The 13,686-nt window shown below is 42.2% G+C and overlaps 1 protein-coding gene across 1 annotated transcript in view; it reads right to left on the bottom strand.

Moving 5' to 3' along the window:
- The window catches only part of TAF4 (TATA-box binding protein associated factor 4), a 157,150-nt gene that overhangs the window by 26,520 nt on the left and 116,944 nt on the right, over positions 1–13,686 (bottom strand). Inside the window, exons 8-9 of the mRNA XM_030213018.1 lie at positions 12,236–12,472; positions 11,526–11,673 (exon numbers count right to left, since the gene is read on the bottom strand). Of these exons, the coding sequence (XP_030068878.1) occupies positions 11,526–11,673; positions 12,236–12,472 (385 nt within the window). The remainder of the gene's footprint in view (positions 1–11,525; positions 11,674–12,235; positions 12,473–13,686) is intronic.

Genomic DNA, 13,686 nt, shown 5'->3' with positions numbered 1-13,686 from the left:
ATGAAAGCAGTCAAGGACAAAGGTTGGCTTATACAGAAGGGGAACCTTATCTCTGTTCCAAGACTTAGCATGTGGAATAACTTAACACAAACATTTTTTTTCTTAGCAATGAAAAGAGCCCTTCTGAAGAATGAAGTCAAAGTGGGGGACTTTCCACTGGTCTCTCACATTTTAGTAGCAAAACAACAGATGTAATTGTGAAGATCCTCCTAAAACATTTGCATCATAGATGAAAAAGATGACAAACAAGTGGCCCATGCAGATGTACCTGAATTAGGCAAAACTGGAAGGATACTTGATAGTTTTGCAACTCAAAATAAAATTCTGGATTACATTGATAAAGGTGCATTTTTGGACGTCTTGCAATTTATTGAAGCTTAAGACTACTAAAACTAAGATGTTGTATTTTAATAACTCTTTGCAAGAGATCCCCAAATCTATCACTTTAAGGTCTGGTGAACAAATCAATTATGAGATTTAGTCTGAAGTATTGGGATTTATATTAGACTCTCAATTGACAATGGAACGTCAGTTAAATAATTTGAGCAAGAAAATGATCTTTAAATTGCATCAGTTGAGGGCAATCAAGTCTCTGTTCTTTCTAGTTCATTTCCATCTGCTTAACATAAGTACATAAGCATAGACATACCGGGACAGACCGAAGGTCCATCAAGCTCAGCATCCTGTTTCCAACAGTGGCCAATCCAAGATCCCAAAAGAGTACAATACATTTTATGCTGCTTATCCTAGAAATAAGCAGTGGCTTTTCCCCAAGTCCATCTTAATAATGGCTTATGGACTTTAGGAAGTTATCCAATCCTTTTTCAAACCCTGATAAACTGCTTTGACCACATTCTCAGGCAACAAATTCCAGAGTTTAATTACACATTGAGTGAAGAAATATTTTCTCCAATTTGTTTTTAGTTTACTGCTTTGTAGCTTCATTGCGTACCCCCTAGTTCTAGTATTTTTGGAAAGAGTAAACAAGCAATTCACATCTACCCTTTCCACTCCACTCATTTTATAGACCTCTATCGTATCTCCCCTCAGCCATCTTTTCTCCAAGCTGAAGAGCCCTAGCCGCTTGTTCAAGCTTTAATTTTGTTTCAAATGGATTACAGTACTTTGTTGTATACAGGTGTGCATTTAAAATTGTTTAATTGGTTACAAATTTTACGAAGCTCATATTTAAGAGTAAAAGGCATGATCACGTAACTCCTCTGCTTAAAGATTTGCATTGGTTGCCAATTGGTACACGAGTGGAGTTTAAGGTGGCATGTTTGGTATTTAAAATTATAAATGCTTATTGTCCTCTTGCTCATGTTCAGTTATTGTCCATTCCTGTAGTTAGATCAGCTTCCTCTTTTACATCATCTTTACAATTGGGATTTTCCACTGTTCATGGAGTACATTTCAAATGTTATCATGATTGCTCCTTTAATTATCAGTCTAGTAAAATATTAATTTGATTCCAGTTCAAATTAGGAGCATTCCTAATTATTTGCAATTTAGGAAAGCTTTAAAAACTTATTTTAGCAAATATTTTGGAATTGACTAGTCTATGGTTTTACAATAAATACTGTAACCCGCTCTGATTCCATGTAGATATAAGCGGGCTATATAAGCTGGGAATAAAATAGAATTCTGGACTGAGTGACAGTCTTTTTCTATTTTCCTAAAATACTTTGAGATCTACTGAATAATCATCTGAACGCAGAAGACAGAATAAGTAAATTGAGGAGGTATATTCCTAAAGGTTCTGAACATATTCACATTTCATAATTTAGGATGCTCTAGTAAAATGCAAAAGGGTGATGAAGCTTGCAAACAAAATGCCAGCGCAGAAAATGGATTAAGAAACAGATTTAGACATCTTTATACAAGATGTGAATTGTACATCAATGAAGGTTTATTCATATTCCAATGTGAAGTTATGTATGTACTGTATAGATTTCAGAATGCTCTATCTCTTTGGTGGTTAGTTATTCTGAAAGGAGATTCTCTAGAGTTTCTTTTGGGTGAAGGAATGATTCACTTGTTAATAGAGAAATGACACAGATTGAACTAAGTAGGTGGGAAGGAACATTATATACTTCTTTTACCCCAATTTACTAGCTGTGGGAGCAATGATCAACTCATGCTTGCTTATATAACAATAGGACTGAATTATGGCATGTAACAGGAGAGCGCTGGGCTGAAAGTGAACAGTGGGGCTGTCTGGTTTACAGATCCATGGCTGCAAAGCTCATCATGACTACTTTACATTTCTTTCCTGGAGTTGATATGACACCTCACTGAAAAGACTGAAGTGTGTTGCAGTAAGTTCAAAACTGATTTAATAAACAGAACCCCACAATACAACCTTTACTAAAGCTTTCTATAAGTTCTATTTCTTGGAGAAGCTGAATAGGATTCTATGTGTAGACCCAGTACCTGAACACAATTTAAAATTTTGTGATGAGTGGACTTAGATTGCAAATATTTTGAAAACCATGTGAATGCTATAAATTCTCCTAGAAAGCATAATTCATTCTCTGAAGAACTCTGACACCACAGCAGCAAGTTAAGCTAAAATGAGGATGGTTTGGACATTTTTTTTTTTTTAGGCCAATCTCTCACAGTAGATGAGAAGTGCTAGCCGTCTGTCAATGGAGCCCTCAGTCGCTGCTAACTGTAGGCACCCAGAAGATAAAATGCCTTTCAGTTCACTTGCTGGGGTGTCATATATAAATATTTTATACTACAGCCGAAGCTGTGGTTTTATTTTATTTTGATTAACATTTTGAATTTGCTAACCAATGTGCAATATGAAAACATTTTGGAAAGCAACTCTATTGAAAAGTGTTGGACCTTATTCTAGATGGAACAGGGAAAACAGTCAAGAATTGAAACCTTGCTCCTTTATTAAAAACAGGTTAGAAGAATTAAATGTGTGCTTATTAAGTGCTGAACTGGTATTATGTAGACATCGTATTATACCTATAATTTGAATGTTCTTCCATGCTGTTTATTATGGTATGATTTGGGATTGTACGATATTTATTATATTTGTTACATGATTGTTTTATAGTGCTGTTAAATGTGAATATTTCTGGCACTATCATATTAGTCCTATATCTAGAATTCAATTTGACATTTCCAAGTTTACCTCATTGATTGTATTTATGTTTGGTTATTTTAATATTGCTATGCTGTTAACAAAATTTTTAGCTTTATGTTAAACTGTATCTGCTGTACATTGCCTATTATAATGCCTACTGCTGGGACAGTACAGATACATTTTTTCCAACACTGATTTTTTTTTCCAGTTACTTAGTGGGGAGGATTGCAGCTTTAAGTGACCATTCTCTCATTTAGGGGCCCTTTTACTAAGCCGCGGTAGGCTCTAAGAATGTGCAGAGTGTGCCCAAATGAGACTACCCTCCTGGCGGTAATTTCAGATTTGGCGTATGTCCATAACGCATTGATAAATTATTTATTTATTTCCTCCTATGCGCACTGGTTCAGGTGGTAATCAGGTGTTGGAGCACGCCAACCAGACACTGCACGTGTAGAACGTGAGCCTTTACCGCTAGATCAATGGGTGCTGTTAAGGGCTCAGGCAGGTTTTGGGCGTACGCTGGTTTCATTTTTTACCGCAGGCCCTTTTCCCGTTCCATTAAAAAAGCGCCATTTTTTGTAGATGCGGTAAAATCTGGCCTGACGCAAGCCCAATACACGTGCCTACGCTACTGCAGGCCACTTTTTACCGCAGCTTAGTAAAAAGGACCTCTAAGCTTAAATCTACAGGCACTACAGCTTCAAAACAGTAGATGGCGCCTGAACACTATATATATATATATATATATATATATATATATATATATATTTTTTTTTTTTTTTTTTTTTTTTTAAATATATAACATTTCAAACAAACATTCACTAGAAGCATAGACTTGCAAAAGAAAAAGTACTGCACAATCAATAATACAAATAATAAATACATAAAAAGACAAACACACTTTCTCTACTAGTACACAATATAGCAGGGTACAGAGATAACAGAAATAAATGTATAAATAAGGGGGGGTGGGGGGAATAAGGTCCTCTAGCTAATGAAATGCCACCTTCTAATTCTCAAAAATCGCACATCCTCTACTTGTGAGGCTGGCTCCAGACCCTGAACTGTAGATTAGTAGACATTCAATTCATAACAAACATTGTCAATTGTTGTGGATCAAAAAAAATATAATTCTGACCTCCAATTTTAATCACACATTTACAAGAAAAAAGGAAGGAAAAAAAGACCAGCTAATTGCTAAATCGTAGGGTGAAGCAACAAAAACCGTTGATGTCTTTTCTGTGTTGTCTTAGATACATCAGGAAAAATACGTATACAGGAATATGTATACACACAGTCTTTACCCTTGAAAAACATACACATAAGCCAGTCTCTATCTGATTTAAGTGCTAGCGTTACAAGCAGTGTTGCAGTTGTTTGGGAACCAGAATCAGATCTTTGTCCACAGACATCTGAGGAGACTGCAAATGTTTCTCAGAATTTCTTGTTTTTTTTTGTTGTTGTTGTTGCTGAAGGGAGATAGAACACCCTTGCAATAGGAGGAATATTCTCAGCTGGAATTTTTAAAGTCATAATAAAAAAAAATTTTAACAGATCTTGCAGAGAAAAGTTTGGTCCTCTTGAAAAATTCAAAACGCAAAGATTTTTCTTGCATACTGCATTTTCCAATTTCCACAGAATCTTTAGAGTTCTCCACGTTGTTGAACAACGTTCAGCAAATCTTCCACAACATCCATTCGATGTTTTAGTGAACCCAATTCCTGAGACTGCCCAGCTGAATTTTGTAATGTTTCTGCAAAATCATTAATAGTTTGTAAATGAGTGGAAAGAGGCCATTCCAAACTGAGATATGCCTTCCCACAATGATTCAAAATTAAAGGTAGAGGGTCCCACCAAGGTAGTCTTTTTCTCTCACAATTAAGGAAATATCCAAAGATTTAGAGTTCAAGGAAACTTCAACTCCAACCTGATCCCGAGTAACAGATTCCACCCCAAATAAGGAATGCAGCTGTGAGACCACAGCCGCTCCCTGCAGTGCCAAGGAAACTGCAACTGATGGGGCTTGAGCCTGCACTACTCTATGTCCTGCCAGAGATGACTCAGTGACTATCCCACTCAGGTGCTATCCCACTCAGCGGCAGTGGTGGTATTTGCTTCAGCTTGTTCCGGCTTGCTCCATTCCATCTGCCTGTTAACAAATCGAGTAACCTGCCTGCCTGCTTACGAGCCTCTCAGCCATTGACTTACCTACCTGCCTGCTAGCTTATCAGCCATTGACTTACCTAATCGCCAACCCAAAACCTATCGTCAAGCCCTATCTATCTGCTTAACACCTCAATCATTACATAGGCACCCATTAACACCTGTTAACTGCTTAACACCTCATTCACTATACAGTCACCTGTTACACCTCAGTCACCACCTATGGCCCCTGTCCATGTTCTCTTCCTTGCCCTGTCCCTTCCTAATCTTCTTTCCCCCCCACTCCCACTGTCTACCATTAGAACTACCCGCTGCCCTCCCACCCTGCCCGCCACCGCAATACCCTATTCACCTCCATCCCTCACCTCACCATCCCACTTGTCCCCCTCCTACTTCCTAGCTCTCAACCTTCGGCACCTCCTTCCTGCCATTAACCCATCCCCTTTCCTCCTAAGTACACCCCGTCTTCGTCGCCTTCGTCGCCCGACCTCCCCCACCCTCCTCCGCACTCTCTTGCTCCTCCTCCTGCTATCCGCAGGAGACATTAACCCTAATCCAGGTCCCCCTCACCTGTCCCCGTCCTATCCCTGCGAACGATCCCGGGACGTCTCCAATCTCGTCTCTATTCCCCTCCTTCCCCCTCCTCCCTCCCCTTCTCATGCGCTTTGTGGAATGCCCACTCAGTCTGCAACAAACTGTCTCTCACCCACGATCTCTTTATCTCTCGCTCCCTTCAACTGCTCGCCCTAACCGAAACCTGGATCTCCCCGGAAGACTCTGCCTCAGTTGCAGCCCTCTGCCATGGAGGCTCTCTCTTCTCCCACACGCCCCGCCCAGTTGGCCGTGGCGGAGGCGTTGGGCTACTACTCTCACCCTCCTGTAGTTTCCAACCCCTCCACCTTCCGCAGTCTCACTGCTTCTCATCCTTTGAAGCCCATTCCATCCGGCTATTCTACCCACTACCACTCAGAGTGGCAGTCATTTACCGCCCCCTGATAAATCCTTCCCTTCCTTCCTTACCGACTTTGATGCTTGGCTCTCTGTCTTTCTTGACCCCTCATCTCTGTCCCTCATTCTCGGAGACTTTAACGTACATGCTGATGACCTATCCGACCCCCATGCTTCTAAGTTCCTCACCCTAACATCCTCCTTCAACCTCCAGCTGTGCTCCACCACCCCTACTCACCGTGACGGCCAATGTCTTGACCTCGTCCTCTCCTCCTCCGGCTCACCCTCCAATTTCCACGTCTCAGCTCTTCCTCTCTCCGACCATCACCTGATCACATTCACACTTCTTCACTCCCCCCCCTCCACCCCGTCCAACTTTAACCACCACCTCCAGGAACCTCCAGGCTATTGACCCCTCCACCTTATCATCTACTATCTCTAATCTCCTCCCCTCCATCACGTCCTCCGCAACTGTCGACAAAGCGGTCTCCGCTTACAATACCGCTCTCTCCTCTGCTTTGGATACCCTCGCACCTTCGATCTCCCGTCCCACAAAACGCACCAATCCACAGCCCTGGCTGACTCCTTGCATCCGTTACCTTCGCTCCTGCACCCGATCCGCTGAGCGCCTCTGGAGGAAATCTCGTACCCTTTCAGACTTCCTCCACTACAAATTCATGCTATCCTCCCTCCACTCCTCCCTATTCCGTGCAAAACAGGACTATTACACCCAATTGACCAATTCTCTCAGCTCCAACCCTCGTCGTCTCTTCACCACCCTTAACTCCCTCCTAAAAGTGCCCCCCGCTCCTACTCCCCCTTCTCTCTCTCCTCAATCGCTGGCCGACTATTTCCGCGACAAAGTGCAAAAGATCAACCTTGAGTTCACGACCAAGACACCACCTCCTCTTCACCCTTTAACCCTCTCCCTCATCCAACCTACCCAGGTCTCTTTCTCCTCTTTTCCTGAGATCACCGAGGATGAAACTTCCCGCCTTCTTTCCTCCTCGAAATGCACCACCTGTTCCTCTGATCCCATCCCGACCAACCTACTCAACACCATCTCCCACACTGTCACCCCCGCCATCAGTCGCATCCTCAACCTCTCTCTCTCCACTGCAACTGTCCCTGACACCTTCAAGCATGCCGTTGTCACACTTCTCCTCAAAAAACCTTCACTTGACCCTACCTGCCCCTCTAACTACCGCCCCATCTCTCTTTTACCCTTCCTTTCCAAAATACTTGAGCGCGCTGTTCATAGCCGCTGCCTTGATTTTCTCTCCTCTCATGCCATCCTCGATCCACTTCAATCCGGTTTTCGCCCTCTGCACTCGACTGAAACGGCACTCTCTAAAGATTGCAATGACCTGCTCCTGGCCAAATCCAGAGGTCACTACTCCATCCTCATCCTCCTCGATCTTTCTGCCGCGTTTGACACTGTCAATCATGATTTACTTCTTGCCACGCTGTCCTCTTTTGGGTTCCAAGGCCCTGTCCTCTCCTGGTTCTCCTCTTATCTCTCCCACCGCACCTTCAGGGTACACTCCCATGGATCCTCCTCCACTCCCATCCCACTATCTGTTGGAGTTCCCAAGGGATCTGTCCTTGGACCCCTTCTCTTCTCAATCTACACCTCTTCCCTGGGCTCGCTGATCTCGTCTCATGGTTTTCAGTATCATCTTTATGCTGATGACACCCAGCTATACCTCTCCACAACTGACATTACCGCGGAGACTCAAGCCAAGGTATCGGCCTGTTTATCTGACATTGCGGCATGGATGTCCAACCGCCACCTGAAGCTGAACATGTCCAAGACCGAGCTCCTTGTCTTTCCACCTAAACCCACATCTCCTCTTCCTCCACTCTCTATCTCTGTTGATAACACCCTCATCCTCCCCGTCCCATCTGCCTGCAACCTCGGAGTCATCTTCGACTCCTCCCTCTCCTTCTCTGCGCATATCCAACAGACTGCCAAGACCTGTCGCTTCTTCCTCTTCAACATCAGCAAAATTCGCCCTTTCCTCTCTGGGCATACCACCAGAACTCTCGTCCATGCTCTCATTACCTCTCGCCTTGATTACTGCAACTTACTCCTCACCGGCCTCCCACTCGGCCATCTATCCCCCCTTCTATCCGTTCAGAACGCTACTGCACGTCTTATATTCCGCCAAAACCGATATACTCATATCACCCCTCTCCTTAAATCACTTCATTGGCTTCCGATCAGATATCGCATACAATTCAAGCTCATCCTCCTTACCTACAAATGCACTCAGTCTGCGGCTCCTCACTACCTCTCCACCCTCATCTCCCCCTATGTTCCCGCCCGCAACCTCCGCTCACAGGACAAAGCCCTTCTCTCAGTACCCTTCTCCACCACTGCCAACTCCAGGCTCCGCGCATTCTGCCTTGCCTCACCCTATGCCTGGAACAATCTTCCTCTACCCATACGCCAAGCCCCCTCCCTACCCATCTTCAAATCTCTGCTCAAAACTCACCTCTTCAATGCTGCCTTCGGCGCCTAACCACTCGAGAAATATAAAATGCCCCAATCCATCCACCCTATCAGATTAACTGTTCACTCGTCCTCTAGCTTGTTCACTTGTCTTTAGATTGTTCTCTTGTCTTTTAGATTGTAAGCTCTTTGAGCAGGGACTGTCCTTTCAATGTTTGAATTGTACAGCGCTGCGTAACCCTAGTAGCGCTTTAGAAATGTTTGTTGTTGTTGTTGTATTTGGGACTCCAGGCTCAAAGAAGCTTCATGCTGTGACTGGTTCAATGAGCCTCCTTCCACTCCCAAAACTAGAAGCAAGATGCCAGAGGTAACGACATTCCCAGGCGCACAAAGTTATCCATCAGGCCCTGCGCCGGTGTCAAAGTCTGTGCAGGATACTCACTTGCACCCCATATAACAAAGAAGCCACACATTAACAGGAAATCAAAGGTAAAGCAGGAGCTCGGCACAGACGCATCTAGTCCACCCTGAACACTATTCTCCTGAAAATAGGAATTAAAAGTTTTATTTGATTCGGGAATAGAATATTTGGCAAAAAATGTGGTGGGGAGAGGGGTACACCAGACATAAATGAGAAACATTGCTGAAGGGTTAGGAAAAAATTGCCTTTTAGAGCAAATAAACAGGAGGGAGTAGAAACCATGAGAAGAGATTTCCAAAAATTATAAGAATGGTCAAAGGTCTGGCAGGTAAAATTTAACTTGCAACAAACTCAGTACTCTCTGTTATTTTGTATATTAATTTATATCATTTATTTAAATACTGCTTTAAACCCATAAAACTTTACTCACCAATGGGACCTAGGAACTCATTCACACAAGCCATGCAACCCACAATCTTTCAGCCACTATCAGCAGAAAACTATTACATTACAGCAATCTTTTCACTATATATACATATGTATAAATGTTAATTCAGTGAAATGTATTTCTACTGTGCTCCAATAAATGTTAAATAGCACTCCAGCTGATCCGCTTATCACATAATTGTGGTTATTTCAAAATATGCTGAGCCAGTTTCTTGATCACAAGTCAATAGTAAGGGCTCAACCTGCCCACCCTCTTACGTGCACAGTATAGAGGATTTTGCAAGACGAAGCAAAACAAGCTTATTCAATGGCACTTCCTGGCTAGGCAAGGGCTTCCATAGGCAACCATAGTGAACCCCAATCGGCATCACTTTAAATTCACATTAGCTCCTCAAAGCTCCTCGATGCGAGACCGCATTTCGAAGTGTTCTTCATCAGGAGGAACCATTCTCAAAACCCAATCCTACAATAATTCAACAATCAATAATACATTTTTATACTAAACCAAGCAATCATGCTATCATAGTAAACATGAATCTTAAACCCACTTCGCAGCTGCTTACACCGTCCCAGGCGGACACCCTCAGAATCACACTGCTAAATCTGAATATCGCCACTACCGGAACCGGAAATTATATAATACTGCAGCCCTATTCACAGCTGTTGGTCCGAACCCCTAATTACACCCATTCCACCTCAAGGTTGAGACCTCGGGGAACCACCGTATTCCATGTAAATATATATTTCTGCTCAATGGCCAATAATATTGCACTAACATCACCACCCCACTCCATAGGGGCCAGCTGAATCAACACCACACATCGCAAGTCTTCAACCCTATGCGGATCAGCTGGAGTGCTATTTAACATTTATTGGAGCACAGTAGATCCGAAGGAGAGTTTCAAGATATGTGCGTATATAGCGTATAAACTATCCAATCAGACAGATAAAAAGGGGGGGGGGGGGGGGGTATTATGACGCGTTGGAAAGCTTTTTTTTGTTTTTTAAAGCAGAGTAATTTTTCTGCTTTATTTGTAGGGGACATCCTTGAAACAGCCTTGTGCAAAACATGACTCATTTCAGATGCCCAGTCCCTGACAAGTAAAATTTGCTTCTTCAGATGAGTATTATTATTGAATAAGCAATAATTGTGTGTGAGATATGGAAACAATCTGATATGTAATGTAGGCAAAAAGAATAAGTATCAAACAATTTATCTGTGGTGACAATGAAGAGGTGGGTGTTGTAAATCTCGCTGTTGATAGAAAGTGGATTCAGTGAGTGACACCGCTGAGGCGCACAGATATAAAAGACAACAACAAGTGGGCTTATAACTTGAATGGATATTTTATAAACTATGCACATATCTGTACAAACTTAGGTGGGCTATTTACACCTGCCTTGGAGCAAGTGTAACGGTGTGCACTTTTTTCTGGCAGGATAATATTTATAAATTATGTTCCTTTTATAAAATAACAAAATGTGTGCATATATACACCTTCACAAACTAGTTGCCCTGTTATAAATTTGCCCCATTGGAGGTAAGGAGGAATAAGGTCAATTTTCTAACCTTCTCTGGGAAGTGAAAGTCTTATCCGTGCAAAAAAAGAAAACAAAACTAATAAAATTACCAAATTCAATGACAATATAACAACGATTTAAATGGATTTAACAGATTAATAGAGAAAACAAAAATTCAGACAAATACAAGGTCTGAAAGTGTGTGTTCTGGGAAGGGGTGTCAATGTCTGAGAACTGCACAATGCACGGCATAGGACAGTAATTTCAGCATTTCAAGATGATGGGTAAAATTTTGTGTTTACAATTTGTATGCACACAGTCCCCAATAAACATTCAAATCATTAAAAGAAAACATCAGATCCTCTTCTGTACTAACCACTGAATTATCAGAGGCCTTCAAAAACAAAGACCATACAAAAATAAATCTCTCTGTACAGTATAACAACAAAACTACCGGACAGCCACACTACCTGTTTGGAGTTGATTTAATTGAATTTGTTGAGAAGTAGTGAGCATAATACGATTATGAGGTTGTCTCAGTGCCACCATGGGGGTTTGCGTCAGTGTGACCTGCGGCGGTCTAACCATAGTACCTGCTTTCTGAGCCTGTTGGATAACCTGTAGGAAAGCAGAAAGGAGCAATTATGATAGCAGAAATGACAATGATACATTTCTAGAAGCTTTTCTACAACTACTATACTCTGAGGAGAAACTGGGTAGTATAAGGGCACTCGCACAGGTCTGTAGAACTTTTAGCACATGGATCACTGGCTCAAATCCTGCTCAGGTCAACAGTTACTTAAAGTATGAAAGCGACTGGTATGAAATAAGCTGGTGTTTCAAGTCAGGTAACAGTGAGCAGGTGTCGACATCACCAAAGTGTCCACTTCAAACTTGGAATTAACTGATGCCATTATAAACAGTTATCATCAGTTTGTTTTCCCTTTATATTACATATAAATATCAAAGCATTTGGATAGATTTCTCTGGAATAGAACATAAAGAAAAGGCAGTCTTTTATTTCACTTAATGACCAATTCGCTTCTCCTACCTTGGGCTGTGGAAGTTCCGGGATGCACAGAACTATTCACTGCAAACCCATCTATTTCCATCCCAATACAGTTTATTTGTGGAGAAACACAACCCCACAGAGATAATAAAAGGCCTTTGGCTTACGTACCAGCGGTGTAGGCTGCCCTGGTTTTCCAACTTGTGGAGGCTGAGAGAGACTTATTACAGGCTGCTGCAGAGTACTTGTTACAGTGGCAGTGGCTTTTCCCGCTGTGCGCTGGATAGAGCCGCTTAGCATCACCGCCGTAAGTGCGGTCGTGGCTTGCGTGGACGGCTGCTGTTGCTGGCTCTGCTGAATAAAAGCTGCTGAGTCTGGAGTTAATTGTCTCAGGGCAGGTAAACTCCTCTGAGGGAAGAAAAGAGAAAAGGGAGAATAGCTATGTTAGAGGCAGCCACATCATGCTAGGCCCTTCAATCTTGCACATGCAAAAAGCTAACGCATTTGATATATGCCTTTGTGTCACATAACCAAAGCAGTCTACACAGTGGCTCCCAAACCTGTCCTAGAGGCGCCCCAACCAATCAGGTTTTTAGGATATTCACTATGAATATTCATGATAGAGATCTGCAAGCAGTGGAGGTAGGACAGATTTGGGAACCACTGGGTTTACTTATCATGAACAGGTACTTTCTCTGTCCCTAGTGGGCTCACAATCTAAGTCTTTGTACCTGGGGCAATGGAGGGTTAAGAGACTTGCCCATGATCATAAGGAGGCACAGTGGAAATCAAACCCAATTCTCCAGGCTCTCAGCCCACTGAACTAATTAAGCTACTCCTCCACTCCCATAATTATGTAATTTTTCATAGCATCCACTAATCCAAGGATCCTTAGCACTTTTTACACAGTCATATGAAAACCCTATCTATTTAAATGTACAAAAGCATGGGGTTAACTCTGGCAAGCAACCTCAATGCTGTCAAGGTTTGAATTATTTGAACTAATGAAGAACTGATCGATTTTAGTAAGCAAAATTCTGACTTCTCTCTTTCACAGGATACGGGGGTGGGGGGGGGGGGATTCAATGTGTAAATGTAAAATCATCTAGTGTCACTCTGACTTGTGATATAAGTATGTTCATTTTTCATGAGGCAGCACTAGCTAAAATTCTCAAAGTACAACCTTTTTTATATCTTGCTTCTTCTTCCTTGGGTTTATACCTGAACCACATTTTTTAAAATGTGTTATAGTTTATATGTTTGCATTTTATTATAGCCAAGTTTCAGTTGCTCATATGTGAATCAGTGTGAGGCCTGCATGGGGATCTAATGAGAATCTATGTAGCAGCGCCCTGATTTACTTTATCACGACAGGAGTAAGTAAGTAAGGGCTTAGGGCAGCAATTTTCAGCTCCACTCTGTTTGTGGGCAGAAATGTGCACACAGTAGAATACTGTGCATTCTTTTACCCACAGGCATTCCTGGGAGCAGAATTAGAGTGAAATTACAGTATCACACAGTCTTGTTTCCAAACCAAGACTGTGTTTTCACTAGAAAAAGAAAGCAACAGCATGTTCCTAAGACAATTTTTAGAATGAACACACAAGATCTGGAGTAAAACT

Source organism: Microcaecilia unicolor, chromosome 8 (assembly GCF_901765095.1).
Source record: "Microcaecilia unicolor chromosome 8, aMicUni1.1, whole genome shotgun sequence".
Lineage (NCBI taxonomy): Eukaryota > Metazoa > Chordata > Amphibia > Gymnophiona > Siphonopidae > Microcaecilia > Microcaecilia unicolor.
The sequence above is the reverse complement of the archived record's forward strand: the minus strand, read 5'-3'. Positions and strand labels throughout refer to the sequence as shown.